The following is a 21,663-nucleotide window of genomic DNA, read 5'->3' on the forward strand; positions in this document are numbered from 1 at the left end:
TTGGAACTTATGGGCACTCAAATGTGAGGTTATCAGTGCCATTACACTTATTAAAAAAAGTGAGTGAGGTTAAAATTTCTAAAATTGTTGCACACATTGAGGAGCAAATCTATAAAATGACAGTCATTCACTGTCTTCCACCTTACTCTCTTTGAGCTGCACAATCAACCTCTCTCATATGCCTGGGGACAACAGAGAAAGTGTGGAAGGTGCTACAGTTGGCATTAAAACACATGTAAAACCATAGGAGGGCTGAAAGAAAGGCACAGGGAGACGTAACTGACTGAGGACTTACATAAAACATGAGCGCCAGCAACCCTGTTAATATTAAGAACATCTTGCTAAAATTTTCAGAAACAGGTTGGACAAATCACAAAACCTTAAAAGCCTTACATCTGTTTGAACACCACTTAAAATAGAGGGCAGGGCTACCGGCAAATCTGCTGCTGCCCTCTTGACCAAAAATAAAACACAGTCTAATAAAATATGGCAAACAGTGATCTGTACACTGCAAGCACCACACATTGAAGGGTACTCTCACCAGAGAAAAAGCTGTGCATCAGAGGACTATAGCCTACGTGAAGACGAGTGAAGAGGACCTCAACCTGTCTCTCGGGCCGGAAGGAGGTATGCCATGACAGCTTAGTGGGCTTTATAAGATTGCAGCTTATTATCTGTCATGTCCAGCCATTTGTCTTCCCATCAACACGTGACTCTGCAACTCAACAGTTAGCTGAAAGAGTACAGGGGAATGGCACACTGAAATAACTGATGATCACAACATGCCTTCTTGACTGCTGTGTCTGCCCTTCCAATTCTCGCAATACCCATCAGCCCTGGTACCCAGCAGAAAGACACCTCCTTCCCCAACCATCGTAGTTGAAAGGAGGCATAATAGATTTACTGGACTACTTTATCTATTGGGTACAAGCGTTGTAGAGACTGAAAGGCACTCACAGAATTGCAACAGATGAGGAATTTAGCACTCTAAGCACATCTCATCTGCCCCAGTGTCTGCAAGATTGCATATAATTCCGTGTCAAAACACAGTAATGTCTCAAGGCAGGCAGACCTTGAGCACACGATCAGGCAAAACAACAGAGCAACCAACAGAATTCACCTGTTTCAACCCATGCATAAGGACAGATGTAGAGTAGTGGTCCTCAGTTAAAATGTCATAAAATAATGAGTTAAGAACATCTTGGCCTCTACTGTAACCAGGGTGGCTCATGGTTAAAACTGTGGATTTGGGCTTGTACGTGCTCCACACCAAGTGATTCCAGTACATTCTGCACATAGATCCCAAACGGCATTGTTGCTCATCGGCAACTGGAGAAAAGGTGATCCACAGGTAGACAAGCAACAGTATGGTGTGCATGTGAAGTTGGAACTGCAAGGAGCATACATGCCTGACACATCAGGAGCTGCTGCTGAATGGTAAGTGATGGTTCCCCTACCTCAGCATAGACACTGGGTACGGGTCTGGTCTGGTCCAGTAAGCACCTGTGGCCAGCCTAATCCCCGCATGGTGGATAGCATCAATAATGTTCAGATAGGAAGTCCTTGCTGATCTGCGCCCTGTGTACCCATAATCTAGCTGGGAACACAGAAAAGCCCTATAAAACTGGAGCAGACAAGCCCTGTCTGCTCCCCAAGATCTATGGTTAAGGCACTTTATGATATTCACAGTCTCCCAGGTGTGGTATCCATGACAATTTGGAGGCAAAAATGGGGCCCAGAAACCTCACCAAGTCTCTAAAATGTAGAATGGTATTCCTGCTATGCACCATGTCAGGTAAATTAAAAATAAGACAAGAATGACTAAAATGGACACACACACACACACACACACACACACACCTGCAGAAAACTGAACTGAAAACCCGTCTTTTGCAGCACATTCCTCTAACCTCTTGTAATCTCCCCCTCCTTCCTAACTGCGTCTATTGACCACATGAGTCTTCTTATGAAGATTTGAGAGGAGCAAAGATTACAATACTCTTTCTAGTTTACTTAGCTCACCATGTAGACTTGGCTTCAGTTCTTCTTCTCTAGCAGTCTGATTCTCGAAGATTTGAGTATATCATACAGTCTTTTCATTTTCATTAACAAACATGATACACTGTTCACACAAAATACAAAAATAATTACGGTCACATCAGAGGCATGCTTACAACTATTGCACTCTGTGGAAACAACCATATTCCAAAGGGTTTACAATAATTTTTTTTAAACAAATGAATTTCTACTAGTTTGTTACATTATTACTTTCAATTATTATTTCATAAAGGAATCCAGAAATAAACACAACAACCATAATTAATAACAGAAATTTTAAGTATGCCAATAATTTGTAATTTCAAATGTTTCTAAAAAAATAATTTTAACGGGAAATTCAGAACTAGTACTTATTGATTATAACATCAAGACTAAAACATTTTATAAAGTAATTCACTTTCACAAATTTTAGCTTGAAATATAATGTACTGTGTATAAAATTATATGAAAGTTTTCAGAAAAGCAACTAAGATAATACTGACCTGTCCAGAATTTGAAAAATAATACTGGTATCAACAACTACTGTTGTTGTTGATGATGATGATGATTGGTTTGTGGGGCACTCAACTGCACGGTCATCAGCACCCTTACACATTCCCAATCTGTACACAGTAAAATCTAGCTACTTTCATGAATGATGGAATGATGAAAACAGCACAAACACCAAGTCCCCAGACAGAGAAAATCCCCATCCCAGCTGGAAACCAAACCGAGGATCCCATAATCCAGAGGTAGCAATGCTAGCCACTAGACCATGCGCTGCGGACAACTACTGGTGAGGAAAAGTAATGCCGGAGGAAGATGTCTCATTATACTCTGCACAGTCAGTTGCAACTCATGAGTCACTACTGCAAGACTAGAGGAGGAACAGAAAACAGAAAACAGCAAAATCATCTAAGAATAAGGAGTACTGTATGGGACTCAATACCATGGATGTGATATTGTTTATGGCTATGACAAATAGGGTAACAATTAAAACACTGCCCTGAGGGACACCAATCTCCTGCTCAAAATGATATGACAACGTGTCACTGTCTCGATACCTACAAAAGTGCTGAAACAAGAAGGACCCTATGAAGATGGGGAGGTGGCCACAAAAGCCCCACTGATGGAGTTTCATGAGTATACCATGTCTCCACATCGTATCATACACTTTACTAATACCAAAGACTATGCGAGACGAGACAGTGATGTTTACATAAGAAAGTTTGCTGAATAGTCGTTGTAGTAAGGTCCGATTTATAGTGAACGAAAATCTCTGGCATTGACACAGAGTGGCTTAGGGGTTGCCTGGTCTCTCACAACCAAACCAGGTGACAGTTAACCATTCACTCATAAGATGATACTCCATTAACTATTGAAACATGTGCAGTCCTTTCCTGTATTGAGGAGAGATATCAAAATTGCCTGTCTCCATGAGTTGGGGAAGTGACATGTCTGCCATAATGAAATTAAAACATTTGAGGATGATTTCCTTTGACACTGCTGCCAACTGTCTAAGTAAGCAGTACCAGATCTGGTCATGATCAGGTGCAGTGTCACAAGTCTCAGATAGTGCCGATCCCACCTCCCAGGTGGAGAAAAGGCAGTTGTAAGACTCAGAACTGCTGGATGTGAAGTCCAACTTGCCCTGCTCTCACACAGTAGTGGCAAAATGCTGCATCCTGGCTGGCATTACATTTTGTAAATGCCTGCCATCAACTGGGCAATTCTCCAGGAGTTGTTTGGAGACACCCCAGTTTCAGCACTGCTACTACTGGTATTTCCAGAAATTTCCAGGTACAGTTTGCCTCCCAAGATGATCTGAAGACTTTGGGATCGATAAGTCAGTGGCACATTGGATCATTCACATTCCTCAACAATGTCATGGCATTTAAAGACAGTCATCTTGCTGAACAACATCCAGTTAGCCCTGCTGGCCATCCACTTTGATAGCTTCTCTTCAGAGAAGGCTCCATGTAGTAGGAGAATGCAGAGTGGGAAGTGGGCACTGGAATGAAGGTTGTCAGTGACTTCCTACTGAACAGAGTCTGCGAGTGCTGGAGAGCAGAAAGATAGGTCAATGGCTGAGAGTAACCAAGCAACAGCACAGAAATGAATGGGAGTACCTTTGTTGAGGATTCACAGCACATGAGACATCATAAGGCTCTCCAAAACCCAACCCCAAGAGCAAATATGGGTTGAGCCCAGCAAGACATGATGGGCACTGAACTTTCCCAGTAGGAGAACAGTTCAATGGAGTTGTTCCATACAATCTGTGAGATCCTCGTAGTCTACTGCATCTTGCAGTGGTGGATACAGTGAGGACACAGTGATCTTCTGGCACAGACAAATTTCAGTGGCAACTGCTTGTAGGTTAGTAGCCAGGGGGAGAGCAAAGCAAAGCTGCACATTACTGACAAACACAGTGCCCACTCTCTTGGCCCTTTCCCCAGTTAGGCCATCCTTGCGATAGAAGGTATAGCCCCATAGTACAGGTGCAAGATCTGAGATGAACTTACTGCAAAAACAAGCATAGTGGGCATTCCTGTGCTAGGTGTTTCAGTTCCTCTACATGTGTCTCGAAGCCATTAATATTTCATCACAAGGATAGCACTTTCATCCTTACTTTCCACCAGGGAAGGGTGCCCACAATGTGTGAAGATACACTCCTTGGGTGAGATGATTGCCCCAGTCTGACTTCAAGGTCCATCACCTCTGAAGAAGATTCAAGTAAGACGTCAGAGAGGACGAGTCAAGATTGTCAGGATGTATACTTCCCGCCTCCATCAGGGAGAGGGGTGTCTTCGGCTTTGACTTCGATTTGATGATCTGAGGAGGCTTTGGAGATACAGCTGCAGAAGTGATAGTGACAACACTGTACAGTGGATCACACTGAATTTTTGGAGGGGGGCAAGGAGTTCCACAATGTCAGAAATTGCGACCTTTTCTGAAGTTCTGGGGGGAGGGACAGGCTTTGAAACAACTGCAGCAACACAAGTGCATTGGCAAATGCAGGTACTGGTGCTGACACTCGTAACCTCCATTTGTATAGCAGCTTTGATTTACTGGAATAGCTGCTTGAGAATGGAAGCAAAGGAGGCAGTGGGTGTAGGTGGCTGCATCACTGCATCACCTTGTCTATCTTTATGGTTTCACCATATAGGGTGTGCTTTGTTTTTTTATCTCCCGGGATCTTCCATTCTACAAGGAATACACTGCAGTCCCTACTCTGAACTGGGTGATTACCAGAGCAGTTGACACACTTTGGAGGAGGGGAACAACCAACTCTGTCATGGGCGATTTTACCACATTTGTCACAACAGGTTTCTCCCTTACAACCAAGGTGTAGTGTGCCAAAAGAGCTGGAAATTAAAACAGTGCATTGGGTTTAGGAAATAAGGTTGTATGGTTATTAGGCAAAGGAATTATGCCTTGACATGCTCTGGAAGTTTGGTGCAGTTAAATGTAAAAAAAAAAAAAGTCTCATTCGCCACCTCACCATAATGCTTTTCATAATGTTTTGCATGTCAAAAATGTCTTCTCAGGATCACTCAGCTTTCAGTTATTCTCGGGGAATGTCAACCAGATCCCTGCAAGTCACAACACCCTTGCTGTAGTTCAATGCGTTGTGCACTTCATTTTCGATTTATACTCCTGGAGGAATTGAGCTTTCTGGAGCTTCTTTACTTGATGGGAACTAAATGTTTCAACCGACAGAGTCCCATTTTGCAAGTGCTTTCAGATTTCAGGTTCTAACGTTGCCCTCTAAATCTTTTCATATCTAAAATGGTAAAACTTTATCAAAACTGCACTCTTTTTTTTAACTATTATAAAGACATTTGACTAAGAATATGCATCCTGTTACCATATACTGAGTCAGGAGGACTGACAGCTCAAGCTATCTTGTTAGAGTGGGTGTTGGTACCAATCAGTGGTCCATCCTTTCTGCTGGGAGAAGGATGGGAAAATTTCAATGGATCCATGCTGGTCCAATGAACAGCTGGGGAAGTAAAAGTCAACCTAGACAGAGCCCAGCTTGACTGGGTATGTCTTATACAACTGAAGTGTGCCAGGTTTCCCATAGGCTGCTCACCATTCCACCTCATCAGCGTGCAAGCACACCTTCAGACAGGATTTTTTGTATAGCAGTTTTTACCATCCTCATGATAGAGGCAATCAGGCCAAGATCCCCGTTCCCTGTGACACACAATGTTCCACTGCTGTGCCACATGGTGGTCAGTGACAAATGCACCAGAGCTCATGGTGACAGAGGACTGGTTGCACATACCAGTCCCCAGCTCAGGAACCACGGGGTCACCAAGTCCGTATCCAGCAAATTAATGCTGAGCCCCTAAGAGTGAATTGAAACTGAAATAGTTGAATGATTCAGTTATGGTAATGTTATTATTATGCTTTGTGGTACTAAAGTCAGATCTGACATTTACAGAAAGATAACCAACACTGACATACTGATCCACAGCTCCTCTAACCACCCTATTAAGCACAAGATGACAACCTTCAGGTCATCTCTATACAGACTCCATGTGCCCCACTGCAAAGGAAGCCCTCGACGCAAAGAGTTCCAAATTATACAGCACATAGCCTACAAAACTGGTCATGACAGTGAATTCATCAACGGTATTAATTGGGATGACCTCAGAAAGATAAGAAAGAAAGCTAGCTTAATAGCCTGCAACCTTATCAATGCCAATGATCAGAAGGCTGCTGGTATCACTATCATAAAATTCCTTGTTTTGGCAATATTTCAGAAAAGATTGGAAGATAGTTACACACCAAAATTAATGAACCAGCCTTTATCATTTCTGGTAATGATAGTGCAAAGTATAGGTACAGAGCATGTCACTTGTTCTAATATCATGCAACGGGGGAGTTTTGTGTCACTTGCAATGATTGCCCCATGTGGTACATTGAACAAACTGGCAGGAGCTTTAGTATCAGATTTAAAGCTCATCTCGGGGTTTTCTAGCTACAAATCTGCTTCAAGTAGCCACTTTTGAGAGCTGAGGTGTTTTGTCACTAGTGCCATAGTAACTTATAAATTTTACATTGAGAAAACAAGGGCCACACGTTAAACAATTTAGAAGGGGGAAAAATTATGCAATCCATTAGTCGTTTCCCACACCAAATCCTAAATGGACAAATGGAGTTAAAGCTCCATAGTATTTTGCCTAAGTTAGTTGACATTATACTCTGTTGTTCTTTTACATAGTTCCCCTTCATTCCTCCTGTGACTTACCATACTCCTGTCACCCCCATCCCCCCTTATAATCTGATGTTTCTTGTAAATATTTCTGTCAAGGTTTTATTATTTTTTTTATTTATTTTTTAATTACAGTCCGTGATTCTTTTAACTGCAAAACTTTTTTAAAAACAAATTATCTTACAACATTTTACAAAATTATAATTTCAGAATTTTAAAGTTTTTAGCATTATTTAGGGGACACCATTAGCAGATTTGTCCATTTTCTGCAATATATGCACCTGGTGACCATCATTTAAGTTTTTAAATGCCATTGGTTTAAGGATTTTTGTTTTGTTAACACATTTAATGGGTGTTAATAATAGAAATAGATATAAATATCAACTGTCACTATTACATTCCACATTTTTTGAAATTTATTTTTAATTTCTGCATTTCGATATCCCAATAGTTCTTGTTCTCATTTTCCATTCATGCGTTTCCCCAAAAGACCACCAATCATTCAGTTGTGACCATGCATCATAAGTGCATGTGTGAGCTGTGTATAGGCTAGCTGTTTACTTTCATGCTGTACGTAAGAGACAGCATGCGGTTGCCTCACCTGTTCCACAATCACGTACTGACCAGAGAGGCGGTAAGTGTGTTTTTCATGTTGTATTTTTCTGTCAATAAGATATTTACCCGACACATTTTGTCCAGTTTACTTAAAACACTCCTCCATTTTGCTGCAATAACTCCTTGGTTAGTTCTTAATAGTTTTTAATATATTTTCACTTTCCGAGTGCACCACTATGGTGCAATATGTTTAGGACCCATCCAACATATTGGATTGGAATCTATGCACCCAGGTGTTTTATTTAATGGTGTACCACCTTTAAGCAGTGTTTTATTTTGAAGTACAAGGAATGTTGGGTACTAAGTTCTGAGCTTTATAGTTCTTAATGTTTTGGTTATGTGAGTGCAAATGTTTTAATATTCTTATTTAAAGGCTTTTAAGAGTTTTTAAAAACTTTTTAAAAATCTTAAAATATTTTTACAAGATTATATCAGTGGATGTCTTGGGCCTGTTATTTCTCCTTGATTTATTGTTGTGTGTGCGCGCACGCACATTTTGTCGAATTCAGGAGAAAGCCTTTTGGCCAAATGCTTACTTGCTTAGCGTCTATTTGTTGTGCCTATCTGCGACAATAAGGTGAGTAGAAATCTACCCTTTTCATAATGCAGCCAACTAAATACTATAATTATGAAGAACCTAAATTGGAATGATCATGTAGATAAAGTTGTGTGTAAAAGTGAACCAAAGTGTTTTATTAACTGAACACTCAATAGCTGCAAAACATCCTCTAAAGAGACTGCCGACACAACACTTGTCTGTCTCTGCTAGATTATTGCTGTACAGTATGGCATCCTTACCAGAATGGACTGGTGGAGGACATTGTAAATGTCCAAAGAAGGGCATCTCATTCTGTACTGTTAAGAAATTGGAGGGGGAGAGGGTGGGGGACAGGGAGGGCGAGAGGGAGGGGGAGGGGGAGGGTGGGGGTGGGGATGGGGTGGATGAGGGGGTGGGGGTGGGAGAGGGGGAGAGGGCGTGGGAGGGGGAGAGGGAGGAGCACGTTATCATATAAAAGTTGAAATGGCTGTCATTGAAACAAAGGCATTCTTTGTTGTAGCAAGATCTTTTCACGAAATTACCAATTTTCCCCTACATATGCAAAAATGTTTTGTTGAGGTCCATCTACATAGGCAAAAATGATCATCAATATAATAAGAAAAATCAGAGCTGACTTGGAAACATTAACACGTTCATCTTTCCTGTGAGCTGTTTGAGAGGTAGAACAACAGTGTGAAAGTGGTTCTCTCTGCCAGGCACTTAAGTGCGACTCGCACAGTAGTCATGAGTGTGCAGATGGTGTAGGTGGGTGATTTAAAGTTCTCAGTACAGAAAAGTTTCATTTCAGTCCCTACGGAATACATTAGTCAGATTTAAAAAATGTATATGAAACAGTTACAACACAAACAAAATTATACAACTTAAAAACTTATCATATTTTGACAAGTTTGTTGGTATGGTCATTATCTGCAACATGTACAAAAATATTTGTTTTATAAATTGAAACACCTTTTTCTTACTGTCATCTGTATTCATTCTTGTTCTGTAACATGATTTTAACTGTGCACAGAAAGATACTAGACATAGTTATAAGATGAATTAGTTTTGTGTTAGACAAGTTAGTAGGTAAAGTGAGCACTTCAAAATGTTTGTGCTGCATGGGGGGGGGATGCAAAATAATGTGCCATACTACTTGGGAAGCTCCTCTTGATCATTGGGTTTCCTTGTTCTGAATGTGTAGAAGGTGCTACGGTTTTACATCTGACAAGTGTCAACATTAATGAAAAATCAATAATTTATTGTTAATGTGGTAGTCATTACAGAGTTAATGACAAGTTGCATTTTCTGCTTATTTGATTCAAAATGAGTGATGAAACAATTCACAACTTATTTTAGGTTCTATCTATGGATCCCAAAAGGGTTACAATGCATAGTGAAACACAAAACACATTTTTGGTGACATTAATGTGTGAGAAAAGCACAGCTTGTCCCCCTCCAGCCCCAACGAAGTAGTAGCTGCAACTTTAACTGTACACAAATGGCAACAGCAGAACTTGTGGCAAACAGCACATGGCAGCTACATTAGACCATAACTACACCTACATTGCAATCATTATCTTGCATAATAAATGATCATAAAAAGGTTTTCTATTACAATGTAAATCTGACATCATTTCATTGAAGTGTGTGAAGCTGTTTCCAAGTTACAATACCACAGTTAATACTTTTGTCACCTATCCACCAGTATAACTATAACCACACACATTTAGAAACTGTTGAACCAACTATTTACCATCAAAAAAGCTTTGGAAGGATATACAGTGTATCCCATAAGTGTTGCGACAAACTTTGACAGATTGCAGATGGTGTCTTGAGGAACAAATCGAGGATAGGAGCATGTGCCCAGAAATGCCATCCAATGGCACTACAGGGCACCAAAGTTGTAGGTACTAGTGGCTGCCACTAGACCATTCCTTTGGCAGCAAATTTGACTTTGTACACTGACAGACCATAGTCAGAACATATCTAAATGTTTCCTGTTATTCTGTGATTGCGACCTATTTCCATGACTGCCAATGGAGAAGATAGAGCTAACTGCTGCACAGACAGATCTTAACTGCTGTGAACATGATGCTATGTTGCCTTGGTGGATGATGGTTTCAGATAATGGTTTCCATCTGCAGTCTGTTTTTCTCCTGGGTTCCAAAAACTGGAGATTTTAGAGATTTTAGAGGGTTCCAGAAGAAAAATAAACTGCAGATGGAAAACCATGTCCGAAACCACCATCCACCGAAACAACAAAGCATCACATTTGTAGGACAGAAGGCCTGTCTATGCAGCAGCCAGCTCCATCTTCTCCACTGGTGATTGTGGCATTCAGTCAGTCACAGTCACTGAATAACAAACGCCACTGCAGGACATTTCACCTAGGGCCCGTCAGTGTACAAAGTCACATTTGCTGCTGAAGAGGTGGCCTAGTAGCAGGCACCAGTGCTTATATCTTCGACACTCCGTAGCAACATTGAATGACATTTCTGGGCACAAATGTCTGTCCTTGACTTGTTCCGTAAGACACACACTACAGTCCTTCGAAGTCTGTCACAACATTTTTCTGACATCCTGTATATTACTCTTTTCCCATTTTATCCACCCTGTACTGAGGAATGGTGTAAGGAGCAGAGGGACAGGAGAGCAGTGGGGTAGGGAAGTGATATACTCTCGTGTAATGCTGGTAATACAAGAAATAGCATGTGCATTTGTCTTTTGTAAAGAAATCAACAAATTTAAAATAATGTGGAATAATGATGTACATAATTTATGTAAACAAATTACTATGAAATGACTAACACTTACCAAAGCTAAGACAGAACACATAGCAGTGATTAAAAACTTACATTATCATCTCTGTTCTCTTGAGAATCCCATTCTTCCACATAGTTTGAAGGAAACCAGTGTTGTTTCTTTCCTCCATAGTCTCCACGCCACCAGCCACTGTTTCCTTGTTTGTTAACATTCGTTATTACAGCATGCTTGCAGAAAGATAATTCATCATCGTTACGTGCCTGGTAATCGTATAGTGCCTTGACAGTTATCTGGGAACAAATGATTAATATCCATGTAAAATTTTCAAGCCTCTCTCTCTCTCTCTCTCTCTCTCACACACACACACACACACACACACACACACACACACACACACACACACACACTGACTACTGATAGATAGAAACTGGCAAGCCAGTCATTCTGGAAGGCACAGAAATCTCCGGTCTAAATCTTAGTAGTGTGTTCACAAAAAACTCAGAATTAAAACCTCTTCTCTCTCTCTCTCTCTCTCTCTCTCTCTCTCTCTCTCTCTCTCTCGATATTTTGTTTCTTCATGTTAGCAAAGTTCCTGTCTTAGACCCTCTATAGGAGACCGTACAAGTGTCTCTTGTGGAAATATGCACAGTTTTGCTTGCAAGTGGCTGATACATTGTCATTAGGTTGAGCAATTTATATTCTAAGCCCATTTTTATACAGTTCTGAGCAGTCAAGATCACACACTTCCCCTGTCAGTGGTGAACAGAGGAGGGAGTGGGAGGGGAGGGACGAAAAGTGTTTGAAGACACAGGTCAAAATCATTCCTTTTCATCTCAGTGAAATGAGGGATTGAAGATATTCACAACCTTTCAAACTGACATAAATGTCCTGCAATCTAATTACTGACAGCAGATGTGAACAGTTAAAAATGTACAGAAATATCTGCCATCAAAATCTTAAAATTATGGCTTTAGATCCACTCTTAGAGTTGTTGCACTTGAAGTAATGTCATGCAGTACATCAGTGCAGTAATATAGTAATATCTTCTTGAGATACCAACTGCATCAAACTGCAGGGTATCCCTGAGATTTCAGGGAGCAAAGTCTCTCTTCCTATATTCTGTCAACGTGATAATGCATTTTGACAACTTGTTGAAACTGGAATCAGATTTGCTTCACTATTACATCTTACTGCTAGGAAAGATAATTTTTCATTGCTGCTAGCATTGTCTATGACCCTGGATATAGAATTATATTATTATTACACTAACTAAGTTAGCTGACATGTGTCTCATTTATAGGGAGGCACAATGCAACAAAGTGCCTATGTACAAAAGAATTGCCAGTTAGGAGGTTACCAAATCATGTCAGATTTCAAAGACTTGATGGCCGTCTTAATGAAATAAAATTCCTTAGATCAAATACTAACAAAGAGATAGAGGGGCTGGCTAGTACTTACCCCATCTCAGTACAGCCGATAGATACACAAAATACAGAACCGAAAATTTACGTTCCTAGCTTTCGGAACAAAAGTTCCTTCTTTTGTTTCCTTTACTGCTTGCTCAATATACAGATTGAATAACATCGGGGAGAGGCTATAACCCTGTCTCACTCCCTTCCCAACCACTGCTGCCCTTTCATGCCCCTCGACTCTTATAACTGCCATCTGGTTTCTGTACAAATTGTAAATAGCCTTTTGCTCCCTGTATTTTACCCCTGTCACCTTCAGAATTTGAAAGGGAGCATTCCAGTCAACATTGTCAAAAGCATTATCTAAGTCTACAAATGCTATAAATATAGGTTTGCCTTTCCTTAACCTTTCTTCTGAGGTAAGTCATAGGGTAAGTATTTCCTCTTGTGTTGATCTTCCCAAAGGTCCACTTCCACCAGTTTTTCCATTCATCTGTAAAGAATTTGTGTTAGTATTTTGCAATCGTGACTTATTAAACTGATTATTCAGTAATTTTCACACCTGTCAACACATGATTTCTTTGTGATTGGAATTATTATATTATTCTTGAAGTCGGAGTATTTCACCTGTGTCATACATCTTGGTCACCAGATGGTAGAGTTTTGTCATGGCTGGTTCTCCCAAGGCTATCAGTAGTTATAATGGAATATCTGCTCCCAGGGCCTTGTTTCGACTTAGGTCTTTCAGTGCTCTGTCAAATTCTTCACGCAGTATTATAGCTCCCATTTCGTCTTCATCTACATCCTCTTCCATTTTCATAATATTGCCTTCAAGTACATCATCCTTGTATAGATCCTCTATATACTCCTTTCACCTTTCTCCTTTCCCTTCTTTGCTTAGGACTGGTTTTCCATCTGAGCTCTTGATATTCAAACAAGTGGTTCTCATTTCTCCAAAGGTCTCTCTAATTTTCCTGTAGGCAGTACCTATCTTACTCCTAGTGGTACATGCTTCTCCATTCTTACATTTGTCCTTTAGCCATCCCTGCTTAGCCATTTTGCATTTCCTGTCGATCTCATTTTTGAGGTGTTTGTGTTCCTTTTTGCCTGCTTTGTTTACAGCATTTTGATATTTTCTCCTTTCACCAATTAAATTCAGTATCTCTTGTGTTGTCCAAGGTTTTCTATGAGCCCATGTCTTTTCACCTAGTTGATTCTCTGCTGCATTCATCATTTCACCTCTCGAAGCTACCCATCCTTCTTCTACTGTATTCTTAAATTCCTACCTTTTTGCAGTTTCTTCAGTTTTAATCTACAGTTCATAACCAATAAATTGTGATCAGAGTCCACATCTGGTCCTGGAAATGTTTACAATTTAAAACCTGGTTCCTAAATCTATGTCTTACCATTATATGAGCTATCTAAAAACTTCCAGTGCTTCAAGGTTTCTTCCATGTATACAACCTTCTGCCACGATTCTTAAATCACAGGAGGCTTTCCCTTTCATTCCTTATCCCCAGTCCATATTCACCTACTATTTTTTCTTCTCTTCCTTTTCCTACAATCGCATTCCAGTCCCCCACGGCTGCTAAATTTTCGTCCCCCTTAAGTATCTGAATAATTTCTTTCATCGTATCACATTTATTCAATATCTTCATTATCTGTGGAGCTATTTGGCATATAAACTTGTACTACTGTGGTAGGCATGGGCTTGGCATCTATCTTGGCCACAATAATGCGTTCACTATGCTGTTTGTGGTAGCTGATGAGGTAAATCCCTGAAATATTAATCGAAGAATGTTGCCACAAAAAACTATGCTCTCAAATTATTTCCAGTATTTTGTTGAGCTTCAAATAAAGTTGTATAATATTCCTCCATTTTCTTTCTAATTATTTGCAAATTTTCCAACTTGCCTGCACAGCCCTGTATATGTACACATCACAATCAACACTGCTGATGGTCACTGTTATAACTCCCTGTCTGTGACAAACAACATGGTTGCAACATTTCTACACAGCTTGCTTATATCTGCAGTCTGTACGCAACTGTCGAACACTGAATACATGGTGTAGTCAGTCTTCTGGCAACAGTGCCCCATTGTTATCAGTCTAACATGCAGTTATTTTGATGAAGCTGTAGCCTAGCATGGCAACAGACAATAGCATGGATATCCACTTCATAGCACATTATCAGGAGAAAGAAAACTGGCATTCTACGGATCGGAGCGTGGAATGTCAGATCCCTTAATCGGGCAGGTAGGTTAGAAAATTTAAAAAGGGAAATGGATAGGTTAAAGTTAGATATAGTGGGAATTAGTGAGGTTCGGTGGCAGGAGGAACAAGACTTCTGGTCAGGTGACTACAGGGTTATAAACACAAAATCAAATAGGGGTAATGCAGGAGTAGGTTTAATAATGAATAGGAAAATAGGAATGCGGGTAAGCTACTACAAACAGCATAGTGAACGCATTATTGTGGCCAAGATAGATACGAAGCCCACACCTACTACAGTAGTACAAGTTTATATGCCAACTAGCTCTGCAGATGATGAAGAAATTGAAGAAATGTACGATGAAATAAAAGAAATTATTCAGATAGTGAAGGGAGACGAAAATTTAATAGTAATGGGTGACTGGAATTCGAGTGTAGGAAAAGGGAGAGAAGGAAACATAGTAGGTGAATATGGATTGGGGCTAAGAAATGAAAGAGGAAGCCGCCTAGTAGAATTTTGCACAGAGCACAACTTAATCATAGCTAACACTTGGTTTAAGAATCATGAAAGAAGGTTGTATACGTGGAAGAACCCTGGAGATACTAAAAGGTATCAGATAGATTATATAATGGTAAGACAGAGATTTAGGAACCAGGTTTTAAGTTGTAAGACATTTCCAGGGGCAGATGTGGACTCTGACCACAATCTATTGGTTATGACCTGTAGATTAAAACTGAAGAAACTGCAAAAATGTGAGAAATTAAGGAGATGGGACCTGGATAAACTGAAAGAACCAGAGGTTGTACAGAGTTTCAGGGAGAGCATAAGGGAACAATTGACAGGAATAGGGGAAAGAAATACAGTAGAAGAAGAATGGGTAGCTCTGAGGGATGTAGTAGTGAAGGCAGCAGAGGATAAAGTAGGTACAAAGACGAGGGCTGCTAGAAATCCTTGGGTAACAGAAGAAATATTGAATTTAATTGATGAAAGGAGAAAATATAAAAATGCAGTAAATGAAGCAGGCAAAAAGGAATACAGACGTCTCAAAAATGAGATTGACAGGAAGTGCAAAATGGCTAAACAGGGATGGCTAGAGGACAAATGTAAGGATGTAGAAGCTTATCTCACTAGGGGTAAGATAGATACTGCCTACAGGAAAATTAAAGAGACCTTTGGAGAGAAGAGAACCACGTGTATGAATATCAAGAGCTCAGATGGCAGCCCAGTTCTAAGCAAAGAAGGGAAGGCAGAAAGGTGGAAGGAGTATATAGAAGGCTTATACAAGGGCGATGTACTTGAGGACAATATTATGGAAATAGAAGAGGATGTAGATGAAGACGAAATGGGAGATACGATACTGCGTGAAGAGTTTGACAGAGCACTGAAAGACCTGAGTCGAAACAAGGCCCCTGGAGTAGACAACATTCCATTAGAACTACTGACGGCCTTGGGAGAGCCAGTCATGACAAAACTCTACCAGCTGGTGAGCAAGATGTATGAGACAGGCGAAATACCCTCAGACTTCAAGAAGAATATAATAATTCCAATCCCAAAGAAAGCTGGTGTTGACAGATGTGAAAATTACCGAACTATCAGTTTAATAAGCCACGGCTGCAAAATACTAACGCGAATTCTTTACAGACGAATGGAAAAACTGGTAGATGCAGACCTCGGGGAGGATCAGTTTGGATTCCGTCGAAATGTTGGAACACGTGAGGCAATACTGACCTTACGACTTATCTTAGAAGAAAGATTAAGAAAAGGCAAACCTACGTTTCTAGCATTTGTAGACTTAGAGAAAGCTTTTGACAATGTTGACTGGAATACTCTTTTTCAAATTCTAAAGGTGGCAGGGGTAAAATACAGGGAGCGAAAGGCTATTTATAATTTGTACAGAAACCAGATGGCAGTAATAAGAGTCGAGGGGCATGAAAGGGAAGCAGTGGTTGGGAAAGGAGTGAGACAGGGTTGTAGCCTCTCCCCGATGTTATTCAATCTGTATATTGAGCAAGCAGTAAAGGAAACAAAAGAAAAATTCGGAGTAGGTATTAAAATTCATGGAGACGAAGTAAAAACTTTGAGGTTCGCCGATGACATTGTAATTCTGTCAGAGACGGCAAAGGACTTGGAAGAGCAGTTGAACGGAATGGACAGTGTATTGAAAGGAGGATATAAGATGAACATTAACAAAAGCAAAACGAGGATAATGGAATGTAGTCAAATTAAATCGGGTGATGCTAAGGGAATTAGATTAGGAAATGAGACACTTAAAGTAGTAAAGGAGTTTTGCTATTTAGGAAGTAAAATAACTGATGATGGTCGAAGTAGAGAGGATATAAAATGTAGACTGGCAATGGCAAGGAAAGCGTTTCTGAAGAAGAGAAATTTGTTAACATCGAATATAGATTTATGTATCAGGAAGTCGTTTCTGAAAGTATTTGTTTGGAGTGTAGCCATGTATGGAAGTGAAACATGGACGATAACTAGTTTGGACAAGAAGAGAATAGAAGCTTTCGAAATGTGGTGCTACAGAAGAATACTGAAGATAAGGTGGATAGATCACGTAACTAATGAGGAGGTATTGAATAGGATTGGGGAGAAGAGAAGTTTGTGGCATAACTTGACTAGAAGAAGGGATCGGTTGGTAGGACATGTTTTGAGGCATCAAGGGATCACAAATTTAGCATTGGAGGGCAGCGTGGAGGGTAAAAATCGTAGAGGGAGACCGAGAGATGAGTACACTAAGCAGATTCAGAAGGATGTAGGTTGCAGTAGGTACTGGGAGATGAAGAAGCTTGCACAGGATAGAGTAGCATGGAGAGCTGCATCAAACCAGTCTCAGGACTGAAGACAACAACAACAACAGCACATTATCTACAGTTATCATATTAACTATGTCCATAAGTATGTTTTCCTAATATAATCGGTTTAGTTCTTAGTTTTTTCATACGTCTATAGTGAGATTGTATCAATTGTGGATCATATTCTTACTGAAATTCAGAGAAACTGAGAATGGTAGTAACAGTTTACAACTGTCACTACTGACTTTTCACGTTTTACTGGGCACTCTCAATTGGATGTCTTAATAGTTCTATTTACCCTTGATGTGAAGCTGCTGGGGTCCATATAGCCTGGTGTACCATACACAGAGCAGTCATCGGGATTCTGTGGAAAGAAAAACAGAGATTCATAGATTAGCTCTAACAATTAAATTTAAATACAGAACCTAAAAATTTTATAACAGAAGCCATTAAGCTCAAATAACCTTGATGTACACTTAACACCATGTGTTAGCCAATGCTACCAAATATTCTGACATCTGAGTGAAATTAAATTACCTTATTTCCAAAATTTAAACTTCTGTGAGTTATATAGAAACATCCTACACGCCAATGAAAATAATCAGTTTTTGAAAATGTAGTTGGATAGATGAAAAAAATCAACTCACCAAATGGTCGCAGGAGAACACACACATAAAGGAATTGAAATTTGCAAGCATTTGAAGTCAGTAACTCCTCCTGATGGGAGAAGGGGAAGGAAGATGGATGAAGGAAGCGGACTGATGAGGTTTAGAAAACCAGAAGAGTTCGGAAAAGTTACCAAGAACCCCAAGTCAGGGGAAACTTATCAGATGGGTTGAAAAGGACTGACTGATAGTTAGGGAGTGCATTGGATGAGATTTGAAAATTTGAGAGCTTACGGGTGGAAAACAGGGTAATACACAAGATAGAGATTATTGACAAAACACTGCAGATAAGTTAATAAGAGCAGAAAGTATGTGGTAGAGGTGAGGGAGAAACAGGTCGAAGAAAGTAAAAGATATGGAAAATTGAAAGGGACTGAATAAAGGAATAGTTACTGAGGAGAAATGCTGAGACTGAAGAAATTAATGGAAATTAAGGCCAGAAGAGTGGAGAGAATGAAGAACATTTCAACACCTGTTCCCACTGGCAGAGTTGTGAAAAACTGGTGTTGGGGGGAAGAATCCGGACGGCACATATGGTGAAAAAGGCAACAATGTCACGACTATCATGTTGTACAACATGCTCTGCAACAGGATACTGTGTGTTGCAGTACACACCTTCTGTCTATTCCCATTCATACTAAATGATAACTTGGTGGTAGCCATGCTGACGTGAAAGTCCAAACAGTGTTTACATAACAACTGGTATGCAACATGTGTCATTACACAAGTGGCTCTCCCTTTGATAGTACATGTTTTGCCAGTTACAGGGCTAATACTGGTGGTAGGAGGGCACCTAGTCAAGTCTTACAATGGGTGTGGTCACAGTGGTAGGAGCCATAGGGCAGGGAAATGGATGCAAAAGAATCAGAGGGTCCGACTTGGATATTGTAGAGATTGGGAGGGAAACGAATAGCTATTTTAGGTGTAGTGGGCAAAATGTAGGACAGAATGGATCTCATTACAGGCCATGATTTGATGAAGTCACAGCCTGAAATTACAATTAAATCAATACCATTAGCTGCTGATGGGCATTGATATATATCAAAGGAGACAGTTGAAAATGTGTGTCCCGACCGGGACTCGAACTCGGGATCTCCCGCTTACATGGCAGATGCTCAATCCATCTGAGTCACCGAGGGTGCAGAGGATAGTGCGACTGCAGGGATTTATCGCCAGCACACTCCCCATGAGACCCATATTCTCAACTTATAGCCCATACACTACATTCGTAGTGTCCCTGCCACTATACCCATTACTCGCAGTAGACAATCCACCGAGTCCTGTAAGAGTACAGGCAACTCATGTGCACCCGCACTGAAGAAAGTCATCAGCCGGTTAGCCTTAATGATATGAAGATGGAATCTGTTCTTTCAGACATGTCCGAAAGAACAGATGCCCTCTTCATAACTCACAGCCTTGTTGAAGTAGCTGTTTAAGACATTCAAGACCAGGATAATACTGAGTGACAGTATTCTTAAGCTGTGTTTTGGATGGATCACTAGTACCAGGATTAGATGTGATGCTCTGGGAAATCTGCTACTGAACTGTGCTGGTAGGTAATTACATCCAGTGAAGGCTGAGGTGAGAATGGTTGTGTATTACTGTAAAGCGTCTACAATTGAACAAATATGCCAAGGCTGTATGGGAGGGAAAATTTGACATGAAAAGGATGGCAACTGCCAAAATGTAAGTACTGTTATTTGTTAGTGGGCTTAATGTGAACAGCCAAAGGCTGTGTGTAGCAGATCTTTTGATGAGGATAACATCAAGGGAAGTGGCATGGGATTCAGAACAGCAGCATTTTAAATTTAACTGGGAGAATGTAATAAGACATTCAAAGAATTATAACAGCTCAGACTCACCATGAGTCTATATGCAAAGATCTCTTCAATGTATCCAAACCAAACCACGAACTGAAGGTTTATGGATACCACAGAAGCCCCCTCCAAGGTTCCCATGAAAAGGTTGGCATATGAAGGAGCAATCCTGGTTCCCATGGCCATGCCCCTGATCTGTTTTTATGTCTGCCCCTCAAAGGCAAAGTAGTAGTTGGTAAGTATAAGGTTGATTAAAGCTGATCAACTAAGGCACATAAATATCTTTTGGTGGGTGGTTTGAAGCCAGCAGCAGCCCTGGGACATCCATGGCGATTGGGTTTCTGGATCTTAGGAAGAAGGTAAAAGGTGTGGGTGCAAAGTTTAGGTGAGGTAAGAAATTCTATGGATTGACATATTGGTCCTTGTGAGGGGCCTGTGGTTTTAAGGAGGGACTGCAGGTCCATTTGTATCACAGGGTTATGATCTTTATGACCGATGCTGTACACAGAGGTGTCAGACAGCTGGTGTGGACCTCGCATACATACTCCCGTCTAGAGTATTACTCTATTTTTCACCTTTAAGCCCCCGGTTTTAAAATCTCATTTGGAGCAGTCCTCAACAATCAGTCTTCCTTCTCATTGCAACTGGTAAGTTGTCCCTGACCCATGGTTCCGGGTGAATTTTCCAAACTCTCCCAAGTTCCACCAATTTCTCATCAACCCTTTCTTTCATCCTCTCTCCCACCTTCAACTCTTCTGCCAGATGGATCCACTGGCTCCGAAAGCTTGCAAATTTCAGTACCTTTACATGTGTGTTCTCCAGACACAGCTTGGCGAGTTGATTTATCATCAATCCAGTTACCTTACAGTAACATCTAAGATTTTTGTTTTCAATATTAGACTATTACATGAAGGTTACTATGTGGAAACTTGTTCTATATTGTCAAAAATAAAGCAAAAAGTCCCTTACAATGACTACTCTATCATTTTACAATACTACGGATATCAGTCAAAATGGAAGTGTGAAGTATTTGCAATAGCATTGCTTCACAATGCTGTTCATTCGGCAACAAAAACATTTTGATACTAGTATAATCAAATAAAAGGGTATCTTTACGAACTGCCGCCTTATGCCAAATGAAAATTAAAGTGTAGCAATAGTGAGGAGATCTCTTTTTAAATGCATAATCAGGAATTTTCTGCACAATCACCACCTTGAGTTTGCTGCAAGGGAGTATAAATCAACAGAGAACACAAAATGGTACACTTAGAAGACTATTTGGTGATTTTCACTGTAAACTGACATTATCTATGTTAGTGGTCAGTAAAGTTTTACAAAAAATTGTGATGCATGAAGAAGTGTGATTAATGTCATTTTAGATCTCCTCAGAGCCTACTGTAAAACGGCTCATCATCATGGAATAGATCTAAACAACTTGCACATTGTTTATGTTCATGATGCAGTGCTCTTTTTGTTGCCTTTAGCTTTGATGAGAGAGGAAATCAGCATAATGCACTCATAGATGCTCAGCAGTGTCCGTGTGTGGTACAGCAGATCATTGGAGGTGTTGAAGTTAAACCAG

The 21,663-nt window shown here is 40.4% G+C and overlaps 1 protein-coding gene across 1 annotated transcript in view; it reads right to left on the reverse strand.

Annotated features, from left to right (window-relative positions):
• LOC126268133 (1-phosphatidylinositol 4,5-bisphosphate phosphodiesterase gamma-1) overlaps window positions 1–21,663 on the reverse strand; it is a 255,096-nt gene that overhangs the window by 90,532 nt on the left and 142,901 nt on the right. The window contains exons 14-15 of the mRNA XM_049973664.1: window positions 17,898–17,963; window positions 11,270–11,467 (exon numbers count right to left, since the gene is read on the reverse strand). Coding sequence (XP_049829621.1) covers window positions 11,270–11,467; window positions 17,898–17,963 — 264 coding nt within the window. The remainder of the gene's footprint in view (window positions 1–11,269; window positions 11,468–17,897; window positions 17,964–21,663) is intronic.

This window comes from Schistocerca gregaria, chromosome 4 (assembly GCF_023897955.1).
Source record: "Schistocerca gregaria isolate iqSchGreg1 chromosome 4, iqSchGreg1.2, whole genome shotgun sequence".
Lineage (NCBI taxonomy): Eukaryota > Metazoa > Arthropoda > Insecta > Orthoptera > Acrididae > Schistocerca > Schistocerca gregaria.